The sequence below is a fragment of the Crocodylus porosus genome, unplaced genomic scaffold (genome assembly GCF_001723895.1).
Source record: "Crocodylus porosus isolate Cpor-Errol unplaced genomic scaffold, CroPor_comp1, whole genome shotgun sequence".
NCBI lineage: Eukaryota > Metazoa > Chordata > Crocodylia > Crocodylidae > Crocodylus > Crocodylus porosus.
In genome coordinates this window covers 10,563,835-10,590,876 of record NW_017728916.1, presented here as the reverse complement: position 1 = coordinate 10,590,876, position 27,042 = coordinate 10,563,835, and the positions used below count along the sequence as shown (strand labels likewise).

The following is a 27,042-nucleotide window of genomic DNA, read 5'->3' as shown; positions in this document are numbered from 1 at the left end:
CAACAGTGGCAGGGCTGACGGTTTTGACAGTTCACCCTGTTTCCGACCAAGCAGAGGTTTGGAAACCTTGAACATTTTGGCAAGGCAGGGACATACATGCTCCATCCCACAAGGGCAGGGGCGGACTGCAATCACTGTTCCTGGCTGCTGCTGCCAGGCACAGGAAGGAAGAGCCAAAGACGCCGTGCCACGCACCTCTGGTCGCCGTCATCTCCTGCCAGCACCCAGGCAGCCTGGAAGGAAGGTGGAGACAGTCCGACTCGGTTGCAGAAATGGGGGTAAATGCTTTCTCCCTGTTTTTAAAAACTGCTATTTGGTTCTCTAATTCAGCAGATTCTTCACCATCAATCATCTGGTAGAAATGGGTGAGATAAATAATTTAGCTCCTTTCTGTTAGCTTCCATCTGCTCCTTTTCCTCTGGAAAAGGAGGAGATGCAGGAGGGATGAACAGAGGAGAGAGAGGATGGGGAGATAGGAAGGCATGGTGGGAAGGGGTCAAAGACGGAGACTGGGGAAGACAGCAGCCAGGGGGTGAAGGGCATCATAGGAAGATGCGAATCCAAAGGGAAGAGGCGACAGGGGCAGGAAATGGGTGGGAGAATAACAGCAAAATAGGATGGAGAAAGCTGATGTGGACAGGGCAAGAAAGGTTTTCTCTGCAAGCGCACAGTCCTGTTCAAGACCTGGGATTGAACCCAGGATTCCCGAGTCTTTGCTGTATAGCTCGCACCTGTGAAACCCAACCAGCAAAGTGCGTGTCCACATCCCGTGTCCACATCCCGCTCTAACTGGCCAGTCCACATACAGGATAACAACCTTCTACTACTAGCAGTGACTTCCTTCACTCAAGTCATAAATGGCTGTGCCAGGAATCTCAAGTTCCCTGCCCTGCTGAGGAATGAGGTGTTTTTTTTTTTAATGTAATGCAATTAAATGTATGGGTAATTTATGCTGGATACTATAGTGGATAATGCATTGTACAGTGGGTATAATGTGTAATACATTGTAATACAATTGTAATACACTGTATTGTGGGTTATATGACTGAGATGGAAAAGGCCACTTAAATTTGATGATCCAGTTCCTGGTTCAGAAGCCCCGTAGGTCACTTTGCAAATCTTCCGTCTAGGCCTGTCTTCTGTATAATACTTGATGAACCTATATGTGAGCGCTGCTTTTTAAGTACAGGACTTTGTTACCCGCATGCTGTAAGATGCTTTCCAACCCCCCACAACTTCCAGTAAGAGCAGCTGTCAAGCCCGTGACCTTCCAATGGATATAAATGAGGCATAAAAGGATCTGAAAGAAATCATTGGGTGGGGTGAGAGTTGCTGAATAAGGGAAGGGCAAAAAGGAAATCATACTCTAGTGACAATGGGGTGTTTTAACTTCGCTTGCACCATGAATAGTTCAGGGAGCTGGTCTCTCCTAGCTGTCTGGTTAAGCTCTTAGAGAATGCAAATTTTTAGCAGCAGCTGTAGGAGCTTGATGGGAAAAGAACAAAGTAGGAATTTATAATGTGCGTATAATTGTAAAGAGAGGGATTTTTTAGCGCAGAAGATCAGTGGTGGAGCAGAATAACAATCATCTTAAAGGGTGACTCTTTAGAATTAGTTGTTATTTTGTTCGAGTCCTTTGAAATCGTTTCCATACTATATAATTATCTTAAATTTTAAGTGCTTCCTGGAGTGATAATGTGTGCATTTTGGTATTCTTATGTAAATGCTTTAACAGTTTCCAGTGTTGAATTGGAAACGTCATTCAAAAACAGGTAATGGCTTTGCAAAGTCTAGCTGAAAAATTAATCATGTATTTTTCCCCCCACCCTCCCTACATAATTTTATAGTTTATATTCTGTGATTCTGTGGCTCTGGCAGAAGAAATCTTTAACTACTAAACATTCAGTGATGGCCAACGTTTCAGCCAAGGAGCTTTGCGGTCACAAAGCTGGGTCAAGGCCTACCAAGAAGAGAATAGCCACTGTGCTTTCAATTTGATCACAGACCACCCTGGCAAAGCCAGCGATGGAGAAGTATAAAAAGACACAGTTGTAATGAAAGTTTAGGGATGCCTCATGATAAGATGGTCCTTTCTGTGTGATCTCGTTCAACCGACCAGGTGCTGAGCGGACGGTCTCGCAGAAGGATTGAAGGCCTGTTGGCATAAAGGGGTGAAAGCCTCGGTTTCAAGAGGCCTGGGTTTAACCCTCTCTGATTTCCTGTGGGAACATGAGCCTGTCCCTTATCCCAGGTCATTTGGTGTATTTAGGTACCCAGCTGCCACTGATTTCAATGAAGATTTGGTGCCCAAATAGGAGTGAGGCACCTAAAATGCGCATCAGGGTTTCGGGTTTCAGTTGCAAGCACAGATGCTGCGGAGTGGCCCGTAGCACCTCACTTATCTGGAGCCAGAGGACAGTGCATGGGGCTCTGAACTGGGGCCCTCTGGTAGTGACCCTATGGGTCCGTCCATCTGCAGGGAGCTGCCAGGTGGCTGTGCCAGATGTAACCAGGGCCCCTGTGGAAAGGCTTGAGAAGCTCCCTGGCTGGGAGGTGCTTTGGAGAGAAGGGAGTCAGGGTTGTCATGGGGGTCTGAGGAAACAGGCCCCACTCGCTCCCACTCTGCAGGCCTTGGAGAAGTCCTGAGCAGCGCTGGACACAGGCCCCAGTGCCACTCAGACTCTCCTACCAGGGAGCCTGAGAGCAGAGATGTGGTACGTGCGTTGGACCCCCTGAAATCTTTTATGTGGCTTAATTCTCGGGTTGAGGTGTGCGCAGAACAGAAAAGAAGTGGGCAGGGTTAGGGTTATTTCCCGCAGCAGCAGTCCTGATTTCAGCAGAGAAGCAGTACAGACATAGCCCCAATCTCTCCTTTCCTGTTTTTCCCCTATAAAACACCACGTTGGTCTCCCTTATCCTTTAACAGTTGAAGCTCGGTCTGGGGATGTACTGTGGATTAGGAGGATGGGGCTGCCAAGTGCTGTAATAAAAAGAGCATGTCTTAAAAGTGTTGTGGACATGGGGTCAGATTCTGTACTAATTTATTTCTGAGTTACCATTTGTATATCCGCCCACAGGAATACTCCACAGCTATCTCCATTTTATCTGGCCACGCAGGCAATTGCGGCTAAAGCCGCAAGCCAGTGTCACTGAAATCTGGGTAAGGATTAGGTATTTGATGTGAAATACAGAGTCTAACCAGATCTGGATATTGTTGTGCTGAAACCTGGGGTTGTATTTATATTGCGTCTACATGTGGATTAACGCAGTTTCATTAATGCGCATTAAATTTAGTGCCTAGTACCTGTGAGGTACTAGGAAAATGTGCATTAGCCTGTCTTAATGTGCATAACTAAAGAGCACACTTTTTAAGTGATGCTTAATGCGCGCTAGCCTATTTTAAGGTGCATTAAGTAAATAGCACCATTTTTAAAGTGATGCTTTAATGTGCATTAAGATAAGCTAATGCACATTAAAGCACATGTGTAGATGTGCCCAGAGCAGATTCAGTAAGAATCCTTACCTTGGTTCTAAAGGCTAGGTTCTCTGGCCCCTAAAATGCCTCACCTGAGCTGAAAAGCGTAGCAATAGCTAATTTAAAAAGTGCTATTTCTGAGGAATGTTTGCTGATTTAAAAAGTGGTATTTCTGCAAGGAACATTTTACAGCAGAAATGCAAGAAGTCAGTGTTGACTCCAATGCAGGATAATGTCTTATTAACAATAAAAGGTGCCTGTTTACATTGAAGCACTAGAAATGGGGAAGGTTTTAACTGAATCAAAAAAGACCAGGTGTTTTGTTCTGCGTATTGCGAAGGTATGGTAAATAAAAAGCAACGTTTAAAAGTCATTGTGTCTCACAAAAGGTGAGGTTGAGATTTTCACTACAGATCTGTGGGATTTAGTCTCCTATCTTCTGTTAGTTTCAGTGGGAGCTCTTAGTCCAAATTTCTTAGACAGTGTTGAAAATAACCTAAATTCTTCACACATGTGGTCTTTTAATAATTCATTTCTCATCCTTGAAGTACTCGTTCAAGCAAAATTTGGATTGACTTCAATGGGACTTTTGCCCAAATAAGAATTCAAGGATTGAGGGCCCTTCAGCTGAAGGGAAGACCATCGATATTGCAAAGCATAAGAGCATAGCCCAGAGGTTTCTGAGAGTTGATCATTTTTTTCCAGGTGTCTCCAGATTTTAGCTGCTGGACTGAATGTTAGAGGGAGCTGAGTCCCAACTCTGCCAAACCCCCACAGGCTTGGATGGGAACAGAATCAGGCCACTGTTTAATAGTTTTCAGTTTCCTTGGGACATCAGTTGTAACAGAACCTAACTCCCCTCATCAGGGAGATCTGGTGCCCTGTGGGGACCTTATGCGGAGCTGTGCTTCATAGGGGCCTGGTACATCCCAGCATGGGGAGGAATACCAGACTAAGGTGCCAGCAGCCTGCTGCTGTCTGCTAGGTGTCAGCCTTCAGAAGTCTCTTAATTCATTTGAAAGCCTAGTATGTGCGAACACTGACACAACACTCTAAAAACAATTTTAAACTTATAAACCTATTTAATTTACTCAGAATTAAACCCTGTGATGTGTACATGCGCCCTCTGTGTTTCTGCTATGTAGTAGGCACTGTATTTTGGGGAGGGATTTGCCTTTTTGGCAGTCACTTCTGTTGTCATTCAGCTTGATTGTTCACCTTGTGTCTGTCTGTCTTCTCACCCACCTTGTTTCCTTCCCGGATGCGCTTCACTCTGCCTCTATGTCCCTTCCCTTCCCTTGTCTCTCTGCTTCTCCCCTCCTTTGGGTGTAAGAGGGTGCAGTTTCCACCAGGAGACTGCTCCTGCTCTGCTGATGGTCAGCATTCTCCTGCCCTCCTAAAGTTGAGTGCACGGCAGCAGTTGCTCCTCTTGCTTTGTGCATGCATTTCCAGAGTTTGCTCTCCTAGAATGTCTCCCAGGGCACAGAGACAGATTCATGAAATCTGAGCTCCATTCAGCCATTAAGTTCGTGGCAAAGCTCTTCCAGTAAACCCTAAGCTCTCCCATATGCCTTTTAACATCCTTTGGGTACCTTTAGCTTCCTTTTGGGGGACAGATGGATTCTCTCATCACCTTCCTTCACAGACCCAATGGAAATGAAAGCATTGGGAGCAGGTTGCAAGTACACCTAGGCTCTTTCTTTTCAAACAATGAGTTGTTAGTTCTTCAGACAACCTTTGCCACGGCCCTTCTGCTTGGGTTTCCAGTAAGTTGGTTGCCTCCGCAGCTGAAAAAGGTGGGTTAAAAAGAATAATAATTAAAAGATCCTTAGCAAAATGAGACTCGTGCTGTCTCAGAGTCCTAGAACTCTCTTTCGGTTGCAGGTGAATTTAAACCCCACTAAGATGCTATTACTCAGTGGCATTGTGAAGAATTAGAAAGCTTTAAAATAATAGAGACTCTATCTGTCTGAGCAAAATCACTTCCCGTGACTGGCTCACTGCCAGTTCTGAGCGTTTGCTTTCAGGAAGCACATCAAACATTTTAAAGCTCTATGGGGGGGGAAGGGACTTTTTAAAAAAAGGGGGGGGGGAATAAGAAATCGTGAAAATCTGTCAGCAAACCTTTGCTTGTTTTCAGTTAAGAAACTCTATCACAGGCTTATTTCCACAGGAAAGATGGAGAAGCCAGACAGGGACTTGGGAACCAGAGGCTGAGCTTTCACCTCTGGCATGGACTTTCTGTCTTACTCTGAGGCAGACACATGGGGCCAGATTCTCCAAGGTATTTAGGCGCCGGCATGCAGAAAGCAAGACGTATTGGTCCAGAAAGAGGCAACAAGAGGAAGCCTGAATCTGCCTTGTAGTGGTTTTAGCAGTGTCTGGCAAGGGTGCTCTTAGGTTCTGGTCCCGGCTCTACGGCCTGTTTTGGATTTAACCTGATGACTAAAATATAACAAAGAGGTTTTGGAGCTCAAACTGGACCCTCGCGCCAATCTTCCAGGGAAGTGTGTGGCTTGGATTTGCTGTTGCAGTTGTCCAGTGGCCTGACTTGCGTCCTTGCCACTGAGACCATATTTTAAAGTCTTTTTGTGGGGTAACGGCATTGTAAAACGTCGGCATTGTATTTGTTGAACGAGGAGTCCGCGAGCTCATCCTCAGTCCGCTCAGTCGCTGGGTAGTTTTGCTTAGCGGGCTGAGCAAGTCAGGCACGCCCAGAGAAATATGTTAGGGGTGAGCATCACGATCTAAGGGAACAACTCTTCAGGAAGGCACCGCAAGGGAGGACAAGGACTGATGGGCACAAACTAAGAGAGGGAAAATTTAGGCTGGACATAAGAAAAAACTTTTTTCCCATAAGGGCTATCCAAATCTGGCGCACACTCCCCGCGGAGGTGGTGCAGTCGCCGTCCTCAGAGGTGTTCAAGATGAGGCTGGACAAGCACCTTGTTGAGCTTGTTTGAGCCCAGTAACTTCCTGCCTGTGGCAGGGGACTGGACTTGATGATGTCGCAGGTGCCTTCTGGTCCTTCAGTTTTGTGATCCTATGAAAACAGCTTAATTTCATTTTGTTTCCTTTCCTCCTCCCGGGGCTTTCGGCAACCAGCTGTTACCGCCTAGCTCAACAACGAACATTCAGGGTTTAGACCAAGAATTGATCTGAAGCTGATTAAATCCCCGAGGAAGCAAATAGATGGCTTTCAAGAACCGCACTCAAGTTGCAGACTCTTAATTGCCATGCAAATAAACTGACCACACCTAGCAAGCCAGAAGCTGTTTGCTCTCACTGTACTTAAAAGGAGCCTAGGCTTTCTCATAAGACCTCCAATTTACTTTGCAAATCAAGGTGCTTGCATTGTTCAGCTTTAATGAAACTCAGGAATAAAGAACACCCCAGTCTACCTCCCTTCTAGGATCTTCCCTCCTTGGTGGGGAATTCCTTGTTTATTCCACAGCTAATAGCATATTTTCTTACATATATGTTGCACTCCCCCCCCCCAAAACAAAACAGCTGCTGGAAGTTAGGTTGCACACTATAAACAAGGAAATACGGTAACAGCGTTTTTTTGCTGCTTTCGCTTCTCCTGGAGAAAAGTGAAAATAGCTTTGCCCTGGATCCTCATGGAGCAGAACAAGGAGGAGGCTCAACTCCCTCGATGCTGCTTCTCAGTTACTTACTGAGGAAAGAAAAATCTTTTTTTTTTTCTTGCCTTTCATTTCACCTCTTTTAAATCAAGGTGTGTATCTTATTCCAAGGGTGTACTGTAGACGTACAAGGCATCAGAGTAGTCTCCATCAGCAAAGGGTCAAGAGGCAGCGGTGTACTTTTGGAGTGAGCTGCCACATTTTCAAAATAAAAAAATTAGAGGGGGAAATGGGGCATTTGTAGCCTGGACATTGGGCAGCTTTCACGTGGCAAGCAATCAGCAACTGCTGGCAGTGCTGAGCGTGGTGCACAGCTTCTGTAGCAGCCCGGTTCATGGGTGTTGGAGATGCTACACAAGTGTAATAGAGATTGGCAGTGGCTTATAATATGGTCCATACCCTGTGATTTGTGGCAGCGGTTGCACCAGGAGCTGGTTTTGGTACCTGTAGTCGAAGACGTTGTCCTCATCTGCCCTGGCTTGCTCTGACCTGGTTCAGTGGTGACTGTATCAAATCCAAGAGGTTTTTCTGAGTGCATCAGCACCAAAGTGCTTGTTGGGGACATAAGATAGGATTTTGCTTGTTATGTAGGATTGGAGGAGCCTAGTACCGGTGTTCCTACTCCAGTGTACATCAAGCTATTAAATAAGGCCAGCCGGCCAGATAAAGAGGCTCCACCAGGCACGTCCGGCCTACAGGCTACATGTCTGATACCCCTGCTTTAGAGAACCAGTGGGGCAGAGGACTTTCAAAGAGCATTTCGAGAAGATAGCTTGGACCTGCATTAATACCCTGTCATGAACAAGATGGAAAAGCTCGCAAACCATCCATACTTGATATTCAGGAATAAATAGCTCCTGGCAGATTCCTGCTTGCTTTGGAAACATCTTACCTACCATTCAGTGGACCCAAATGTAGGATAATGTCTTATTAACAGTAAAAGGTGCCTGTTTACATTGAAGCACTGGAAATGGGGAAGGCTTTAACTGAATCAAAAAAGACCAGGTGTTTTGTTCTGCATACTGCAAAGGTATGGTAAATAAAAAGCAACGTTTAAAAGTCATTATGTCTCACAAAAGGTGAAGTTGAGATTTTCACTACAGATCTGTGGGATTTAGGCTCCTGTCTTCTTTTAGTTTCAGTGGGAGATCTTAGTCCAAATGCCAGTCTGGCAAAGAGAGCTCTAACTAAAACCCTTTTGCCTCTGTGAAATATGGATAGTAATGTTGGGGGCTGGGGGGAGTTGTCTATGGTTACTAATAAACTATTGGGGTGATTTCAAATGAGGCATTTGCTGTCTGAAGTGAAGAGTTGTCGAAGATATTTCTTTTCAGGTTGCATGCACACCAAGTGTCTAATCCAAATGCTGAAGTCATTGAGTGTGTGTGCTTTAATCTGGTTTTGGATCAGGGCCTAAAAGAGCAGCGGCCTTAATCTAGCCAAACACTGACGTTCCTGTTTAATTTTCACTCCAGTGGGATAATTCTCATGCTTAAAATTAAGCACAGGTCTAAGTGGATTGTTGGATTAAGGCCTAAATGAAAATGCTAATAGCTGTTTACTGCGTTTTAATATAAAATGGTCGACCTGTTGTTTTGTGACATTCGATATTCAGCGTGACGGCATACGCGTTTCCCAAGCTATACCGGCTGCCGAATAAGTGAGGCTCCTCTAAGAGAATCGTTCAAGCCCATGCAACACGGAAGAAGTGTTTTGGCAAGGATGCCGCAACCATTTTAGCGCGCTGCTAACTGCACGAGAGAAATGAGAGCAGACAAGACAAATGCCTTTGCTGAGAACTCTAACCTAAAAGGATGGTATTGAACGCTGAACTGTTGGATGAGCCATATTGCCATAAATATGCATCCACATTAATAAAATATACAGGCCAAATGGCAAGGCCATCCGTTCTTTTTTGGAACATACTCTGCACTGACAGTGGAGCGGGGAGCTAATGTGGTATTATTTCTTCTCCTTCAGCTCACGCTGTTATTTATCTTCCATTTGCAGCCTCTCTCAGTCAGCGAGTAAAGGCAATTGCTAGTGCCCAGAAAAAAAAAAGCTCTCCCTGAGCAGCATTTGTTCCTAATCTCCTTCTGGAGCTTCTGTCTTTCATCTTTAAAAACGTATCATTATTAACTCTGCATTGCTTTGTGGCATGTAGAGTGCTCAGCTGAGAGCTGATGAGCCCGATGCAATATGTGCATCAGCAACACCTAGTGACACAGGCCAGCCCCATAGTGGGCAATCTGAATAGACAAGATATAGGGGTGGGAAGAAAAAAAGGAGGCAGGCAGCAAGCCTGGGAAGTAAACACCAAGGGGAGATTTCTGAAGCAGTTTGCCAACATGTTTTTGCAGTATAGCCATGATTCAACCCAGGTCTCAGGCCAGTTCCTTACCCTGCCAAAACCAGCCTGCCTTATCTTTTCTGCACACTCGGAGGCCAGGGCAGAGTTGCTGTTCTGACTGGCTCATCATCCGGTAACCCTTCTCACGGATGCAAAAACAGGGCAATGGTTTTAATGCTGGAAGGTTCGGCGGTTAGGATTTTTAGCTGTGTTGCATTGCGAAAGCGTAAAGGGTCGCGTGTCTCCTGATGCACATACCTAGCGCTGAATGCAAACGCTGATGTTTTCTAAACGTGCGTTTAACCTAGCAGCCGTAGGAGACAATTCTGCCAAGCTGGAGCTGAGCGCCATAGTCTACGCTATCGGAATCGGTCCTGGTGCTTTGAGAGCTGCTGTGCAGAGGTGGCGGGAGACAGCGCCTCTGAGCGGCGGGGGAGTTGCCAGTGAAATAGTTAAAAGGAGCCCCCCCACGTTAACAAAGCTAAATCTCAGGCTCACTCCTCGGAGTTGTTAGTGGATGGAATAATTGAAGCAGACATCCTAGGCTTGCCTGAGCCGCTCTCCGACTGTAAATCTACCGGCCTGATTGCCGGTGGTGTGGGGAAGGCGAGGGACGCGTGTTCCTGACAGCGGCGGTAGGAGCTCCAGCTCCGATCTGACACATGGTGCACTGAAAATTTACTTCTGAGTGGGTGGATTTTTTTTCCCCCCTCTCCACTGCTGTAACTGCAGAAAGGTGCTGTATTTTGCTGATGTTTTAAACACGGTATCTGAAAATTCGCTGCATGCATATACACATGCATGCACACACTCTCATGCATGCATACACATACAAAAAAACACACATGTGCACACATACATGTGCACACAGACGTGTACACGCACAGTGCATTTTACAGCCACAAGCTGCGTTGCTGCTAGACTTGGGGGGCTAAAGTCTGTGTGTTCAGCCAAAGAAACCCAGCGTGGGAGGTGCTTTCAGTGGTATGCAGGTAGTTTAGTTGCAACTCTTCCTGCCCTCCTGGGCTCCTACCCTTGTGCAGCACCACACCAGATCCCAGCTGCTATGTTATCCTGTAAGCCCATTGCTAGCCAGCATTAGAAAAGACTGCTAGAGGCTATGCCACGGACAGGGCCTTGCACTAAAAGGACTCAGGCAAGGGATGTGAAAAGATCATCCGGACCCCAGCTCCCAAGTCATGCTCTGGACAGAGACTGGCTAAGTCATCTTGTTCTCAAAGCAGATTAAACCTGCTCCAGGCCGTGCAAACAGCAACTGTGCCGGTTTTCCATGGTGGTACCAATCCAGCAGTAATTGTAGAGACGACTATGGGGACAGGAGTGCTTTTCCTTTTCTTCTGTTCAGTATTCATCCTGTTTCACAGACCTCCCCCTACCAGCAGCTTCTCTTTATGCCACAGTCGTCAGCTTGGTTTTGTTACAGTTCCCTGGGCCGCGGCGTTGAATCTGCCGTGCCTTTGAAGGTTCGTCTTTCAGCCTGGCCTGCGGAGGCTGTGGCAGGAGAAAGGGGGCATGCAAAGCCAACACGCGGAGGTGAGCTCACAGGCACTTAGAAGCAGCCGGCAAAGGGTACGCGGTCGCTGATTGAAAACAAGGCACCTGCTGCGGACACCGAACCTCAGCCCTGCTATGAGCAATAACTGGTTCGGTACGAGTTCTGTTTAAAACCGCCAGATACAAAGGCATGCAAAGGGAAGGCTGAGCTAGCACCGAGCACCACACTAAAAGACGCTGCTATGGCACGAGGACTCGTCGTCGGGGCCAGATAGCGCGCTCCCGTGCTAGTTTTAGACCTACACGATGCTCCTGACTCCAGGGGAGTTGCTCCTGATTTACACCAGCTTCAAGTCAAAGCAGGGACTGAAGGGCTGTGCCTCACTGACTTAGGCATGCTTCTTTCTTCAGGGAAGTGTGGAAGCAGGGCAATCTCTGTACACTGCAGACAAAGTTTGTGCAAGGGCAGGGTGTCTATCTGGAATAAAGGAAAAGCCTGGTGGAGGGGGGATTTGGGCACCGGCAGCCCTGTCTCAAAATCAGTCCCATCCCCAGGAGGAAAGCAGGGCAGGTGAAATGAGAGGACAGCTGCTCTGTCCCATGAGCCAGCACACCACCCCATCTTCTCCTGGCTGTGGCACCCCACAGAGGGGGGAAAGGTAAAGCCTGGGGGTCTCCAGAGCATGCGTTCCCCTTGCAGGTGCATGGTGCAAGGCATGGGGGGGTCTCTCTCGATGTGTGGCACGGATCATAGGGGACTGAAGGCATGGGGGGGTCCCTCTCAGTGTGTGACACAGATCATAGGAGACCGCAGGACTCCCAGACTGGCCGGCCAGCTTTGAATGTGCCCCGCTTGCAACCCATGGGTCTGGGGCAGACGTTGCATAAACTGGTTTGAGCCAAATCGGTTCAGTCTGATACTACCTTCAACCAGGCTGAGCTCAAACCAGTTCCAGCCATTTTCAAACCGGTTGATGTGCACTGAACTGCTGTTCTGTCACAGGTTTAAACCAGGTTCTGATCCCTTAAACCGGTTGATGTGTAATGTCTGTCCCCAGCCATGGGGACACAGCCGAGCGGTCGCTGCCCCGCAGCAAACCTTCCCCAGGTGAGACTGGGATATTATTGAAAGGACTAGTGGCTCATAGGTAGGACAAGATGTGGAGCATATCTAGACTCTTCAGCTGGTAGCCAGAGCCCATCCACAACCCCGCGCACGGACCGGGCATTACCCAGAAAGGGAAAGAGGATAACAGGGGACCGTGGCTCCTCTGCTCTTGTATTGACTTGCCTGAGTCGCATCTCCTCCCGGGCTCCTGGTGCAGCCGGGCAGCTCCACGCAGCAGCCAGTGTTGGCCCACACCATCCTGGCCTCGGCGGAGCCTGGCACGTGTCTGCGCCTTGCAGAACGCTTTCCGTTGCTGCACGGGGGAGCGATGGACTTGGCAGCTTTTCCGCAAAGGAGCAGCTGTAGATCTAAATTTAAAGGGAAAACAATGCTAAAGGAAGGACAGAAAGAAAGGAAGCCGGAGGGAGGTTGCGGGGAGTATTTCTCGACATGCCTCCCAGCCCACGCGCTGCCCTGCCAGACAGTAACAATGACAATTTCCACTACACGTTTCCCTCCCCAACATAAATTGCAGATGAATTGAGAACTCGGCATGAGACGAGATGCTAAGCTCACTCGAGCCATTTCACATGAACAAAGCTGCGTTTGGTTTGCCAACGTAGTGCTGTAGCCTCTCGAAAAAGACGGGTGGAAAAGGGCGCTTAATTGACCATGAAAGACCAAATGTACCCATACCTAGTGGCCCGTTCAGCCAGGGTGGTGAAGACACCCCAGTTACGGTTGACATGCATTTAACTAGGAGCAGACTTTGGTCATATGTTTGAACTTGACCGTTTCAACTAATTTGCCTTCCCCAGTTTTAATGGAAGATCGGAAGTGCTGCAAAAAAGGTTGTGGGACAAGAGATTCTGAAGTTGCTTATAACACAATTGTAACTCCTGGTAGGAGATAGATAGATAGATGGATAGCTAGATAGATAGGGCTCCTACCATAGATAGATAGGTTGGTCTCCTACTATAGATACATGGATAGCTGCATGCATGGATGCATGCATGCATGCAGTAATGTTCACATTATAAAGTGAGTTGTTCAGCATTCTCTGGGCTTTCCATTCCAGATCCAAAAAGAGTCAATAATTTACCTTTGAATTTCTTCTCCTTCCCTTCAGTGTAAATCTCTTGGATGTGGGACAATGAAATGACACTTCAGCAGATCAGAAATCCCATAAAGATTGCACTATATTCATTAGAGACACAGCTTAATACATATACACTTTTTTAATGAATGCATGGCCTTGTGGTGAAATAGCCAAAGAAAGAGTGGTTATTTATCAGTATGTGTCAACAGCAAAAACAAAGAGGGAGAATGAATGACACTGAACATATGATAACTGCATTCCAAACCAACCGGCGGTATTTCTGCTCCTTAAATGTTATCTTTGGCTCGACAGGATGTTGAAAAAAACTGTGAAAGGTAAGGAAAATGATCAGAGCTATCAAGAACCTTTTTCAAGGAAAGATTTCAAAAACAGATTAGGGCTCCTTAGTTTAGACAGGACATGAATAAGAAGAGAGGCAGACAACAGTCTCTCGTGAGACAGAAAAGAAAGGAGCACATGTTGAAATTAAGAAGGCAGCAAAGTAACCTTGGAGAAAAGGGAATACTGTTTTTTCCCATGAAAAAAAAATCCCCTGTAGAGCTCGTTGTCCCAAGAACTGGGCAGTCTGAGAGATCCCGATCAGATTGGGGTGAGCGGGAGATCTGCTACTTCAGAGAAGTTGAGATTTCACCCTACCGTGGGCTCAGTGTCGATAAGAGATGAGAGAAGCCCAGATCACAGGTCCGTCTGGCCCCATCCTGCCTCTCACAAAGGCATGGGGTGGGTGCTGGGTGGATCTTATCTATGCATGGCCTGTCCAGACCGATCTATCCCCTGCCCTCTTCTATTAAAGTTTCCAACATTCAGAGGCCTAAAGAGTCCTAATTTGGAGATTGTAGCCCTGCGATCATGTTAATGTCCACTGCTGGAGCTATCCTACGTGATCCTTTTTGGAGCCTGACTGAACTGTCGGCCTCTACAGCATCCAGCAGCAGTGAATTGCACAGGTTAACAGGAATATCTATAGTTACATATGCTAAACATTACTTAAGATATAAACCCCTTCTGATCCTTTGCCAAGCATGTATCATTCTGCAAATACTTTTTTCCCCTTTATCGCACCTAGTCTATATTTCCTTTGGTCACTGTTATACCACCCCTTTCCGCTGCATCCTTTGGACCACCTTAAAGAATAATGCTTCTTTTTTTATTGTTTACACAAAGTCAAATGACTCCAGAACTGCAGGCATTAGTTGATTAATGAATCTCCCCTGTGCTTTACAAAACAGGCAGAGCTTTAGAAACGAGATTCTTCCTTTCATCTTACAAGGATATTAGATTTTTCACTCGAATTTTGAAATAAGACTGGAAACCTTGATGCCCTTAAGCCACCGAAATCGAAAAGGATGGACGTGAGTGCAAGGGAGCGCGTTACAATATTTATAAAGGGCTTGATAATTCAGGAAGTTGTAAAGTCTTCTCACTCTGTCTCATCCAAGAAATGTAGGGCTGCACATTTTAATTGTACTGCTGCCAGATCACTAACATTGGAAGAGGAGAAAAGGGGGCAACCCAAACGTCCTCCCTTTCCTGTTCATGCTGGGTAAAGTATATCGATGGTGACTTTGCTGGCTGGATTAGGAAAGGGACTGAGGTGTAACAGCCAGGAGACGGTCTCTCGGGTATGCTGCAGAACTGTGAATTGCATTGAAAACCTCCTTGCAACAGGATTAATCTTCTCTGCAGTAGTCAAAGGAGCATTCTTTTCCACAGGTATTGCATGCTATTTTGACAGGTATTACATGCTATTTCCATAGTTACTACAGGCTAGTTCAATTGCCAATGGGGGATTGCACTGGCGGATCAACATGCTTGGAGGTGACACGTCAGCAAAGACAGTGAGACAAGGATAATGTGATCCTTCATCCTTCTTATCACAGATAAAATCTCACAGCCTTTTTTTTTTTACAAGCCAAATCTTGTGACACTCTTTAGAATGGAATATACCCATTTCACAGGTGTGGGTTGAAGTGCCGTGTCCAAATTTTCACAAGAAAATCAACAGAAAGACTAGCAAGAGAAAAAAAGCACAGGAGTCTGGTTGCTCTGCAGATCTCTTTTTGACTAAGATGTTTTCAGATTCAGGTCAGCCTTTGATTTTTCTTTTTTTTAATTTGATTTCTTTTTCTTTTGTGTGTATATATTCGATTTGATATATGAAGGCATATTGATAGGTAAATAATTACAAATGGCCTTCAAAATCCCTCTCTCTCATTCCTTCCCCAAACCTTAAATCTCACTTCTGGAGCACAAGTATTTAGTTAGCTACCCTGAGACCATTTTTCTCCTTCCCCCAACTTTTTTCATATGCTATTTGAATGGATTTATAACGCTTAGGTTTATTGCATCCTTTGCAGTTTCCTGCATATCCCAATATTACCAGAATCTTATTATGCAAATAAAAGACCGTCTCTGCTCTGATTGAGCTAGAAACGACTTTGCTAAGGATCCCTGCCAAAATTGCTTCCACGCTGAACTCTGGTTGGTTATGAATTAGCAAGTATATGAAATAGTCCAGGTTGTTGCACATCTCTGGTTCACTATTCCTAACCTGTTCTTTTTGGTGTGTGGCTCTCAGCACAGCATTATGTTTCTCCCTATTTTTAATGACCAACTGATACTAGATACCACTGGCATTGTCTCATAATAGATACTCTGCAACATTTTGGTTGCCTCCCAATGCCACCTTTTCAGTCACAGTCTCTCAGGGTACATACCTATGGCAACTGAGAGGTGGCAAGAATGAAACTCATACGCAGAGTCTCAGGCAGGCTTGTGGACCCCAAGCTGAAGCATGTGCTACCCCAGCTAGAATTGCTAGCGGTACCTAAACTTGCTAAATTAAAGCTACTTCACTTACGTCTACACATTTTGCAATCAAAGGTCCTCATAGTGAGGTAGACATCTCCCAACTCTGTCCCAAAACAAGGACACGCAGGACTGCATGCTGTATTTTAAGCACGGGACTCTGCTCAGAATAGGCCTAACCTCCGACTCCTATGGAAGTCACAGTGGGCACGTCTACACGGTATGCTAGAAATGCAGTGGACTAATTCTACTGCGCATTAGTGCATCACAGTGCAAGCCAGGCTAATACACAGTAGAATTAGCCTGCTGCGCTTTAGTGTCACCTAAAAGACGTGCACTGGCTCTACTGGTTTTAGAAACAGCACAGTGGTTTTTTTTGAAGGGGAAAATTTGCTGCAGTTCGGCACTCAGTACTGTAACACTAGCTGGATTTCCGAATGGGAGCCCCAAACTGCAATGATTTACTCACGTACTTTACGTGCTGGGAGCAGCACCCACAGAAATTATAGGCTTGTGCACAGAAGGTAAATTTAAGCAAAGCTCACAAGCCTCTGCAGGACCGGACCCGAGCTCTGAGAAGGGCCGAACGTTGTCAGCATCAAAACCAAATTCTTTCAAAGAGGGTGGCGCATCCATTGATGGTGCACACGGGGCTGCATTGGCTCCACATTGCATTGCATTGGCTCTTCGCGCTGGCTTTTCACACTGATGATCCAGGCACGGTGATTTTTGATGACTTGGAAGTTCAAGTCTTCACATCTTGTGCTTTTGCTATCGCCGCACACAATGGGGTGGTGATCCGAAACCTACATTCTGCAACTCCACATGCCAGGATGACTTAAAAAAAAATCAGTCTCAGGTAATGAAAGGCAGAGCTGTTGGCACAGAAAAAAAAAATCACTAAACTGGAGCTTTGAAGGGGTTCCTTCAAAAAGACACGATTACAGAATGGAATCCAGTCTCTGGCAGTGGTCGGAAAAAGAACTGGGAAAGAAACTACACAGATCAAAAGTCTGGCTTTTTCTTTAAAAAAAAAAAAAAAAAAAAAGGAAGGGGGGAGAGATAAAGGATGAATCTCGGAAGGATGCTAAGACATTGTCCGTTGCCTGCAACTCTGCACCCAGCATTTCAAGCTACCATCAACTCTCTGAAGGGTGGTTCGAAAGAGGATAGAGTGACACTGGTCTCAGTGATGGCAGATGACAGGACAAGGAGCAATGGGCTCAAGTTGCAGCAAGGAAAGGTCAGGTTGGATATCAGGAAAAACTTTCTCACTTGGAAGGTAGTAAAGCACTGAAACAGGTGACCCAGAGAGGTGGTGCAGTCTTCATCCTTGGAAGTTTCTAAGACCCAGGTAGACAAAGCCTTGGCTGGGATGATCTAGTTGGGAAGGGTCCTGCTTTGAGCAGGGGATGGGACTAGCTGACCTCCTGAGGGCCCTTCTCACCCTCATTTTCTGTGATTCTATACCTTTTCTTTAATTGAGACATTTTTCTGGTTTGGGGTGCTGTTGTTAGGTCCTTCCAAAGCCAGTTTCTGGCCAGTCTTACCATATGCTCCAAGGACTACCGTGCAGTCACAGGCCATATTTCATGTACAGGTGCCAATCTTGCATTCATTAAATTATGATGGATTCATCATCTATATTTGAATTTATTTGGTGGACACCTGTGTTGATGGTGCTCACAGAAAAGTACCCATGTGCTAAGGTTAGCTGTAAGCTAAATACCCATGACACATAGTGTCGTGCTTTGCCTGCTAGCCCACTGCAAGGATCAGGATGGTTCCTCCAGGTCTGGTTAAGGACTGGTTGAGGGGCTGCCAGCTCGGGTGATGCTAGGGTTAGAAACAAGAAAAACAGGGAGTTCCAGCATTGAATTGGCTTTCACCCATGATAGATCCTGAATTACTGGGCCCTTGCTGTTGCATCATTCTGTCTAAAGAAAAGAGCATTATGTTTCTGTAGTTAATTGAGTATGATCTTTTCACACCCTTGATGATGTGGTTAGTTAGCTGCTTGGAAAATGTGGTCCTGACAACGTTATGCTACTGCCATCTTTCCATCATATCTTCATATCCAAATTCCTCTTTATTTTCCAGGTAGCTAATGCAGATGTAGTTCTTTTCATTCAAGAACATCTCTGCATTTGTGCTGATTAGAGATCAAACCCAAGTAGATGTTCTTGACACTTCATCTTCTTGCTTACTTAAGCCTGGCTGCGTTGCAACTGTGATAGATCACTCCAATTTGCTTAAAGCTATTTTTGCTTTTTGGTTGCAGGGTGGTGGGGAACAGCTCCAGAATAATTTTGCATGTGTGGCTTGCGTGTCATGGCCAGAACTTTTAGGGCAACCAGAGGATTTGCTCAAATCCACAAATAGCCTTTTCCTGTCATTCAGTGCTACCGTGAATACACAGTGCACTGCCTCTAAGAATGCTACTATGATCATTCAGTTGTAGGCTTCAGCCCAGAAAAGCGAAATGGAGTCTCGGTAATATCATCTAGCGTCGTGCTTATTGAAACCTGTTACACGAGGCTTAAAATCTGCAATAGGATTACTCACCTGAACAGGGGGCGTGAACATTGGTCTCTATCAGGAGGCCTCCAGGGCTCTGAACCACAAGGACAGCTGACTTAATATAGGTCATGTGAGGTGGAGATGGGCTTATCATTTCCTACCGCAGTCTGTGCAGCCCACGACGTGTTTAATCTGGAGTAAAAATGGAGCGGCCAGATGGGCCCAAATCCTACGTCACCTCTGCATGCAGAAATGACACTTAGACAGCTACATAACTGCAGGTTGGGCACTTGGGCTGCTTGTATTTTAGAGATGGGGAGGAGGAGAAGAACTAATTTAGCACAACTAGTCAAAGGAAGAACTAGCTTCCAGCTTCCCTTTTCTTCATGCGGTGGAGATTTGAACCTCTTTTTTCTGTTTCTTAGCCCAGTGCTCTATCTATCACGTTGTCTCCGGCCCTCTTTTTGAAGCTGATCCAATGGGCAGCCAGGATGGGAACGCATGGTTTGCCAGTAGTCATGTTAATTAGCTGAAGTGCGGTCACATCTCTTACATATGCACCAAGAGAACTGCAGGGCCTGGCTTCTAGTCCCTCCTGGCTTTTTCTGCATTTACTAGTCATGGCATAAAATGGGCAGATATAGCTCTGGCATAACTTCTGTCTAGCTCAGTTCATACACTCCCTCAGGTTTGTTCTTCTCTTCTTAGTCACACGTATCTTTTTTCCTAGTGTCCGTGGCTCCGGCTTCAAGAGAAGGGGCTGGAGAGTGGTTGGACCATAGCACGGGAGTTAGACCACTCATGGTGGTCATGATGGAGCTTGAAAAAAAAGGTTTGAATCCCTTCCAGGGAGCACTACTATTAGTATCCTGGGCTGCTAAGCAGATGCATAGCTGTTTTTTCCCAGTGAACAGTTACTGGTTGCATTGCGGGGGGCTCTCACTAAAGTTTTGTGTAAAAAGATATACATGCATCTAAATCTTCCCTGGAGCCTGAGTACATCCTAGGCAGGCTCTGCTATGAAGCATAGGGCAAGCCTGGCTACATGCTGCACAGAAGCCACAAATGAGAAATTGGATTTAACCTGTAGTGTATAGCCAGGCAATGGTGTGAGTTACTCCACCCTGGGCTGAAGCTACACCTCAGAATAGCTGAGAATAAGTTTACGCCTGTGTACCAGCAGCATGTCCAGGCTCCTAAACCAGTGCAAATTACCCCACACGATCTAGAGGCTAGGCAGTGTGCGAGCTTGGGCGAGCTGGCTGTCTCCACTCCTTCCTCTTGTGTAAAACCTGGGCTAAACACTGCCATACTCGCATGCCAGGTGCCCACAGCCTTGCTGCACGTGGTCTGCTTCTGTCACCTCGGCTCTAACTGTGTCCCTTCTCTGTGCTGCTGCTGTACATCTGGTCCAGAGACGGGCCTTATGAGGAAAGGCTAAGCGACCTGGGCTTGTTCAACCTGGGCAAGAGAAGACTGAGGGGGGACTTGGTGGCTATCTATACGTATGTAAGGGGTGAATATTGAGAGCTGGGAGAAAAAACATGTTCACTAGGGCATGCCAAGGGAGGACAAGGAGCAATGGCCATAAACTGTTAAGAGGATGATTCCAGGTTGGATGTAGGAAAGAACTGCTTTATGGTAAGGGGGCTGGGATCTGGACTAGACTTCCCGAGGAGGCGGTGCAGTGCCCAACCTTGGGAGGCGCTATTTGAGCTCAGCAGTATTCCTGCCCACAGCAAGGGGTTGGACTCGCTCTCTCAAGGTCCCTTCCAGCCCGGCATTTCTATGATTTCTATTATTCTATCTGTGGACATAAGAACATCTTTGGGTGGTGCAATGGACCTCTATGGCAGCTATCAGGGGAGGGGGACCCGTGCAGCTTGTCCCTGCTCTGGGCCCAAAACAGCCAGCTCACTTTGCAGCCTTTAAATGCAGCTCTCTCCTGCGGTGTTTCTCTGGTTGCTGGTGACTGAAACCATCAAGGCAATACTCCCCCAAACCAGAGTGGGATGTGTGTGTGCGCACATGTGTGCACACATGCACACACTTTTCTTAATCTCTCTCTCCCTCCCTCCCTCCCCTCTCTCTCATTTTGTGTGTGTGTGTGTGTGTGTGTGTGTGTATCTATCTATCTATCCATATATGTATATGTGTGTGTGTGTGTATCTATCTATCTATCTATATATATATATATAGATAGATAGATACGCACACACATAAAATGAGGGAGGGAGAGAGAGAAAAATGTGTGCACGCACATGCACGCACACATATACACAGTCATGGACATTTCTTTTAAAGTGCACAGGCTGGTGCTATGTGGCATATGTGTGTGTGTGTGTGTGTGTGCACGCGTGCGCACACACACGCACTCTGCTTTGACTCATGAATAGTTTGCCCTTAGGAAGAGCCTGCCGCAGGAGAGCACATCCCATATGCCAGCCCTCCGTTGCAGTGTTTATTACCAGCTGGTGCTCTCCTAGTGTGATGGAAAGGGCTGCACAAGACGCCTTCCGTGGCTGCCTTGGCTGGCCGGGAGAAAGGCCGGCTCTGCTGTGTGACGCCCACCCCCGGTCCATTCCTGTGCGTGCTTTGGCCCACGGCACAGACCGTGTAGCCTGGCCACCTGGGCCTCCAACAGCTATTCAGTTCCCTGGCTACTGCTGCAGCGGCTAGTCTGGGCTGTCAAAAGCAGCAGAGGCACGGGCTTCGTATGCTCCTCTCACCCCTGTGCGGGGACTGCTTTGTGCTGAGACACTTGAGCTCTTGCTCTGAAATCCAGGAGGGAAAGCATCGGTGCCCCAACCCGCTCCGAGCCCAGACTTAAGCAAGGACTTCAGGCGGAGCGCTTAATGGGTTGACCATGCATTTCTTCACTCCAGTACAACTAAAAAAAAGGGTATCAGCTAAAATAACGTAGCACACATGATGCAGTAGCTAATGCACTGTCGGCTGAACTGTTAAGCATGGGCACAGCCAGCTATTCCTGGAGGAGGTCATGTTCGTAAAAGTGAAGGCTATGCTTATGTATGTCGTTGCAGTAGGCACCAGACCTGCGTCCCCCACTCCATTAATACTTTTTGTTATTTTATTTTGTGTTATTTCTAATCACTGAGGGTGCTTGCCCCACTATTATAGATCTCTTGCCCAGGGCAGCAGCAGTAAAACAGTCAGCACTGCTGGTACCATTCATAATAGAGGCTTTCCTCACCTCCTGGCCCCATCCTTGCGTGGGCTAAACAAGGAGGACGGATGCGTGCTATTCATCTGAGGGTAATGATAAACAGACAGGCTGCAGTCAGGAAACAGCTCGGCGTTACTGCTGCCACCGCTGAAATCGGGGCTTATTTCAAGGTTACGATGAAAGGGGGGGAGGGAACAGCTTGCAGGTACAGCTCAGGAGAGCTCCTCGTTTAACTGCACGTGCCGCCGTTCGTGTCCAGCACCGCCGCCGCGTTCGTTGTCATTGCATCTAGGGAAGAGGCAGGTAAAAAGAGCGTCGGGGATGAAGGCCATTGTCCCAGCGTTTCTGTTTCCACTCCTCTCCCCCTTTCCTCCTCCTGTTGCAGCAGGAGAGCAGCCAGCCTTTGACAGCAAGCAAGCGCTGGGTTAGGAAAGCCGGTGGCTCGGCGTGCGGGGAAGGCCCCTGCTCGCCCGAGTCGCTCCACGGGAGCGCTGCTCGCTCTGGAGTCACTCGGCTTTTTAAGGGGGAGACACATGATGTAAACGCTGCTGTGGTTTCGCTCCTGATCTGAATGCAGCCAGCCCTTGAGCTGCAAATTACTGTCCGTACGCCGTCATCAGCTGGGGGCGAGCTGTCGTTTGCGGCTTGACCGTTCTTAATTAGATGACAGACATTACATTTTCCTTATCGACAGAGCGAACTCTGGACAGAGTAATTGGTGGGGGGGGGTGTTTAGAAATCTTCTAAAATACAATGCCTCTCCTTTTCTGAGAGTGAAGTGAGTGATCAGTGAATTAAATAGTCACTGATTAACATGAAGGAAAAAGGAGGCGATTGTGTGCTATGTATCCTTTGCTGAAGCAGCTCCGAGTCAGAGCAGGGTTCGTATTCTTTTTTCATCTCCTAGGCGGAGACAGTAGGGCAAAAGCACTGTTAAAATACTGCCTCTTCCTCAGAAAGGATGATTTGAGGCACTGGCTCCAGCCATTTCAAGCTGATGACTCATTGAAGCACAACCTCTAGTTTCCTGTGATTATTTAAAAAAAGAAAAAAAAAAATCCCCCAAATTACTGTCACAATTTATTTCTTGCGATACTATAGACTTGACACCTCACTTCATGCACATGAATGACTCCCCTGCAGCCCCTGGCACTTCATGTACAAGGATGACAAGTGCAATTAAACCTAAGAGCTTTATGGAGAATAGGCTGGCATTTTACCATAGCCACGACTACCACAGAGCAACACTGCAGTCATGGGTCCTTTGTAAACCCCTCACTGTTACTCTGGAGGAAGTGTTTTTGTCAAATCTGGGGGTTTTTTTCTTTTTTTAACATGAAAAAGCTCACACTACATCCTACGAAACCTCCTAGAGCTCCATGGTGGGTACCCTCAAAAATGTGAGGGGCCTGGGTGCAATTCCTGGGACAACTGCACGTGCAATGGCTTAGCTGCCGAATTCAGAGCATCCTGAGGAGAGACCAGGGCTTGTGATTGCCTGCATTTCCCCAGGGATATCCTGCAACCCAAGCTACAGCCTCATATTTGGGCTTGTTTCTCTCCTTCCAGCCGTGTCCGTCTTGCATTGCTTGCTACCTAATGTCAATAGGCTCAGCTCAGCCCAGCCCAGCCTATACCTTGGGGGTCCGGGAGCTCTGCCAGGAGAGGTGGGCTCGAACTACCTTCCCGCAGGCCCTGTTCCCCACTTCCTGGGCTCTAACCAGATCTTTCAGCCACGTTTTCAGACAGAAAAGGCTGCGAGGGCTGAACTCCCTGCTGTCGGTACACATCGGCAACCCTCGAGGATGGGGCCACTCTGGGTGTGGGCTCAGCCAGGGTAGCAGCATCCCTAGGCACAAACCGAAGCTGAGCAGTAGGTACTTATGCTGGCTGTGTGGTGCCGAGGGAATCCTGGCTCCCTACATGGGGTTAAACAGGGACGGAGGCTGCCCAGCTTCTCTGCAAATACCCTGCTTTATCGAGCCAGCGATGGCCCACAGATCAAGAACTCTTCACTGAAAGCTTACTCATTGTTTCCCAAGATTTTGTTATCCTGCCTCGAGTGGCTCCCGGTGCCATTTCACAGGTTTCATACTCTTGTAAAGATTTCTAGGGCTACCATTCCCTAATTGGAGCCCCAAGGGTTGTCCGATATGTCCTTTAACTGTCGAGGATCGAGTGATCTTGCATGAACTGATGTGCGCTTGAGCACCACAGATACTGATGTGTGACTCTCTTACAGGAACATTTTACCCCCGAATGCAAGTTCAAAGAATCAGTATTTGAAAACTACTATGTGACATACTCTTCAATGATCTACAGACAGCAACAGTCTGGCAGGGGTTGGTACCTGGGTCTTAACAAAGAAGGCGAAATCATGAAAGGAAACCACGTGAAGAAAAACAAACCCGCCGCGCACTTTCTTCCCAAACCATTAAAAGGTAAAGATTTTTCCTTTTCCTTCAGCCTCCATGACCTAATATTTTATTGCACCAAAAATATTGAATTGCCACAAGTATCTATTTTAAGGGTTGAACCATTTGTATAAAGGGAATATTGCATCCCTTAACCAACCATTAACATTACCAGGTCTGGGGTGGAGTAGATTTGACTGCTTCTCTGCTGTGTGATTCGCTTTGTGCCTCCAGCTATATGTTAACTCTCGTGCCTATAGCTCCCAGTGCGGCAATTACATTTAATGAAGATTTCAGCTGCAAAGTCCTAACCGCTGGCCCACTAATGACCAGTAAATCTGTGAATTGCATTAATTGTTTTGTTTCATGGAGCTTAGGAAGAGGGCTGATTTTGGCTTGTGTGCATTGGTTATCATTCTCTCTCTACTGCTGTTGAATACTATACACAATGTATGGGGGGAGACAGATGATGCTTTGCAGAGAAGCTAGGTTTACTTAAGTAACCTGCTAAGGTGAGTAACTTATTGGAAAACAGAGAGGATCTCTCCAAGAAGCATTACCAGAAGGATGTATATGCCATTTCTACACCAACTTTGCAGCCTGTGTTTAGAACCAGGTTTTCACCCGTTGCACCCATTGGACCTCAAAAAACCAAGGTGCAATTAGTGCACCCATTGCACCTCAAAAAAACAAGGTACAATTAATGCACCCATTGCACCACAAAAAACCAAACCTGGTTGTGCATGTAAATGGGAGAAATAGGAAAGTTAAAGGTCCATGTTCTCATTTGCTTGTCTAGACCATTTGTGCAAATGGAGGACCAGGTCACCATAGATCAGCAGGCTCTCACTGAAGTCAGCAGGGCTCTGCTGATTTCCAGAAGCAGAGGGTCAAGGCCACCGAGTCTCTTGAACTTCAGTAGTTATTTTAGCTGGTGCGCCAGTTGTTCCCATTCTAAAATGTTACTGTGTGAACCTTTGAAATTCTCTTTGCATAAGTCAGTCAAGTGTTGGCAAATGGAAAAAGAACGTCTTGAGCGCATGCATCCAGGTAATGAACACATTTCTGTTACAAAACCTGAGTTATTCATTACTTTCTAGATGCCATTTGGAGCTATAGACTTCCACACACCCTAGCACAAATTATACGTCAACTGTGCTGACGTGCTGCTTTCTCTTTCTGCTTTCCAGTGGCCATGTACAAAGAACCTTCTCTCCACGATCTCACAGAGTTTTCAAGATCTGGGAGCGGGACCCCGACAAAAAGCAGAAGTGTTTCAGGAGTGTTAAATGGGGGTAAATCCATGAGCCAGAACGAATCGACGTAGCCAGGTTCAGGCAAGCCAAGTGCTCTATCAAAGGAACCTTACCTCGGGATGCAGTTGAATTCTTACTAGCAGTCTTTCATCCAAAAGTTCAGTCGTCAGGACAAGCCACCAAACTTGCATAGATCACTTGTTTTATCAGCCATTAGATCTTCTGGTTGTCAAAGGATATATCCCAATAATGTAGAAGATGCTTGTGCATATCATGAGGCACTTGAATAGCCAGCAAAACATACCTGCGGAATAACTCTCGGAGGAGAATTGTCCAGCTCTCTCTTTCTCTCTCTCTCTTTCTCTCTCTCTATGCTTTGTGGAAAACTAAACAAAAAAATAAACATTTTGCAGCATTCACTGCTGATAAGAATTTGCTTTCCAACTAAGAAAAAAAAAAAAAGACCACTTTTGCTCTTCAAAGGAAATTTTAATGCTTATATGTTTTATAGGGGGCAAACAAAAATAATGTAAACACTGTTGTTTTCTTGGCTTACTGTTTTATATCTAAGGCTTGATAAAAATGTATCCTTTAATTTGGAATAGTGCAACTTTCTGCGTTCTGAACTCCAATGGGTCTTTAAAGCTGTATCTTTCAAAACATAATCAATTCAGGGTTGGAACTGAGAGTCGGTGTCTCAGCCTCAAGCTAACAGTGTTCTTGTGATTTTAAACACAACGAAATATAAAATTTTTATAGATTTGTAGTATTCTGGTCAAGTTCTTGTGCTGACCCCAGTCTGTAGGAATTGAATTGTTTTGTTAACCCGAGTCAGTGGAAGATAACACAAAGGGAGAAGATGATCCCCCAACATAGATTTCTCTTAATTCCATTTTGTGTGTCATGTTAAACTATTGTCGTGGCTTCTTTTCTAAAGACAGAAACTGTGGAATTAAGGTGACTTAATTTTTTTACGAGAAACGTCTTATTTGTAAAAGTCCTTCTTTCACTGTAATGGGCACGTGAATATTGTGTAGGAGGAAGCGTTAGGATCGGTTACCCCTAAACAACGTATACTTATACATGCTATTGGGAAGAAAAAAAAAAAAACGTTTAAAAAATTTAGTTAGGTTTCCATTTAGGTCATCGTATCTGTTGCATGGGAGAAAGTTGGAATATGGGCCTAGAGTTGCATGACGTGTAAGATTTTGTGCGTTAATCATCGTTGGATTCTGTGCTCCAAAACTGACATCGTTCTGTGCAAGCAGGTTTCTGCCTTGTGCAAGAGTTGTTTATTATTTATTGTATACACACCCATGCACTGAATAAACTATTTATATTAAGATGTACTTTTTAAAAAAGTTTGCTGATTTATTATGTGATGGAGATCCTCAATTTTGCTGGGGGAGGAAGGGAGGGAGATGAGATGTGCACATGATGAGCATTATTACATCTTTTATGTTGAATGTTAAGTATTTTTAAGTATCCTTTTATGCGAGGGGGTTTGCCTCTGTAAAGCCAAGCCTCGTCGAGTGCTTCCACTTGAGATGTTTTCTGGATCCATTCTTTTCTATCCAGCCGAAACTGCACACTAATTAGCGGTGCATCACCCCATAAGCTCCCCTGCTGGACTCTCCCAAGACGG

The 27,042-nt window shown here is 46.2% G+C and overlaps 1 protein-coding gene across 3 annotated transcripts in view; it reads left to right on the top strand.

Annotated features, from left to right (window-relative positions):
* The window catches only part of FGF13 (fibroblast growth factor 13), a 425,820-nt gene extending 399,074 nt beyond the window's left edge, over window positions 1-26,746 (top strand). For all 3 annotated transcript variants that reach the window (XM_019536440.1, XM_019536439.1, XM_019536438.1), the window contains 2 exons: window positions 23,970-24,168; window positions 25,332-26,746. In XM_019536440.1, coding sequence (XP_019391985.1) covers window positions 23,970-24,168; window positions 25,332-25,468 — 336 coding nt within the window. In that variant the 3' untranslated portion in view covers window positions 25,469-26,746. The remainder of the gene's footprint in view (window positions 1-23,969; window positions 24,169-25,331) is intronic.
* Window positions 26,747-27,042: the final 296 nt, after the last annotated feature.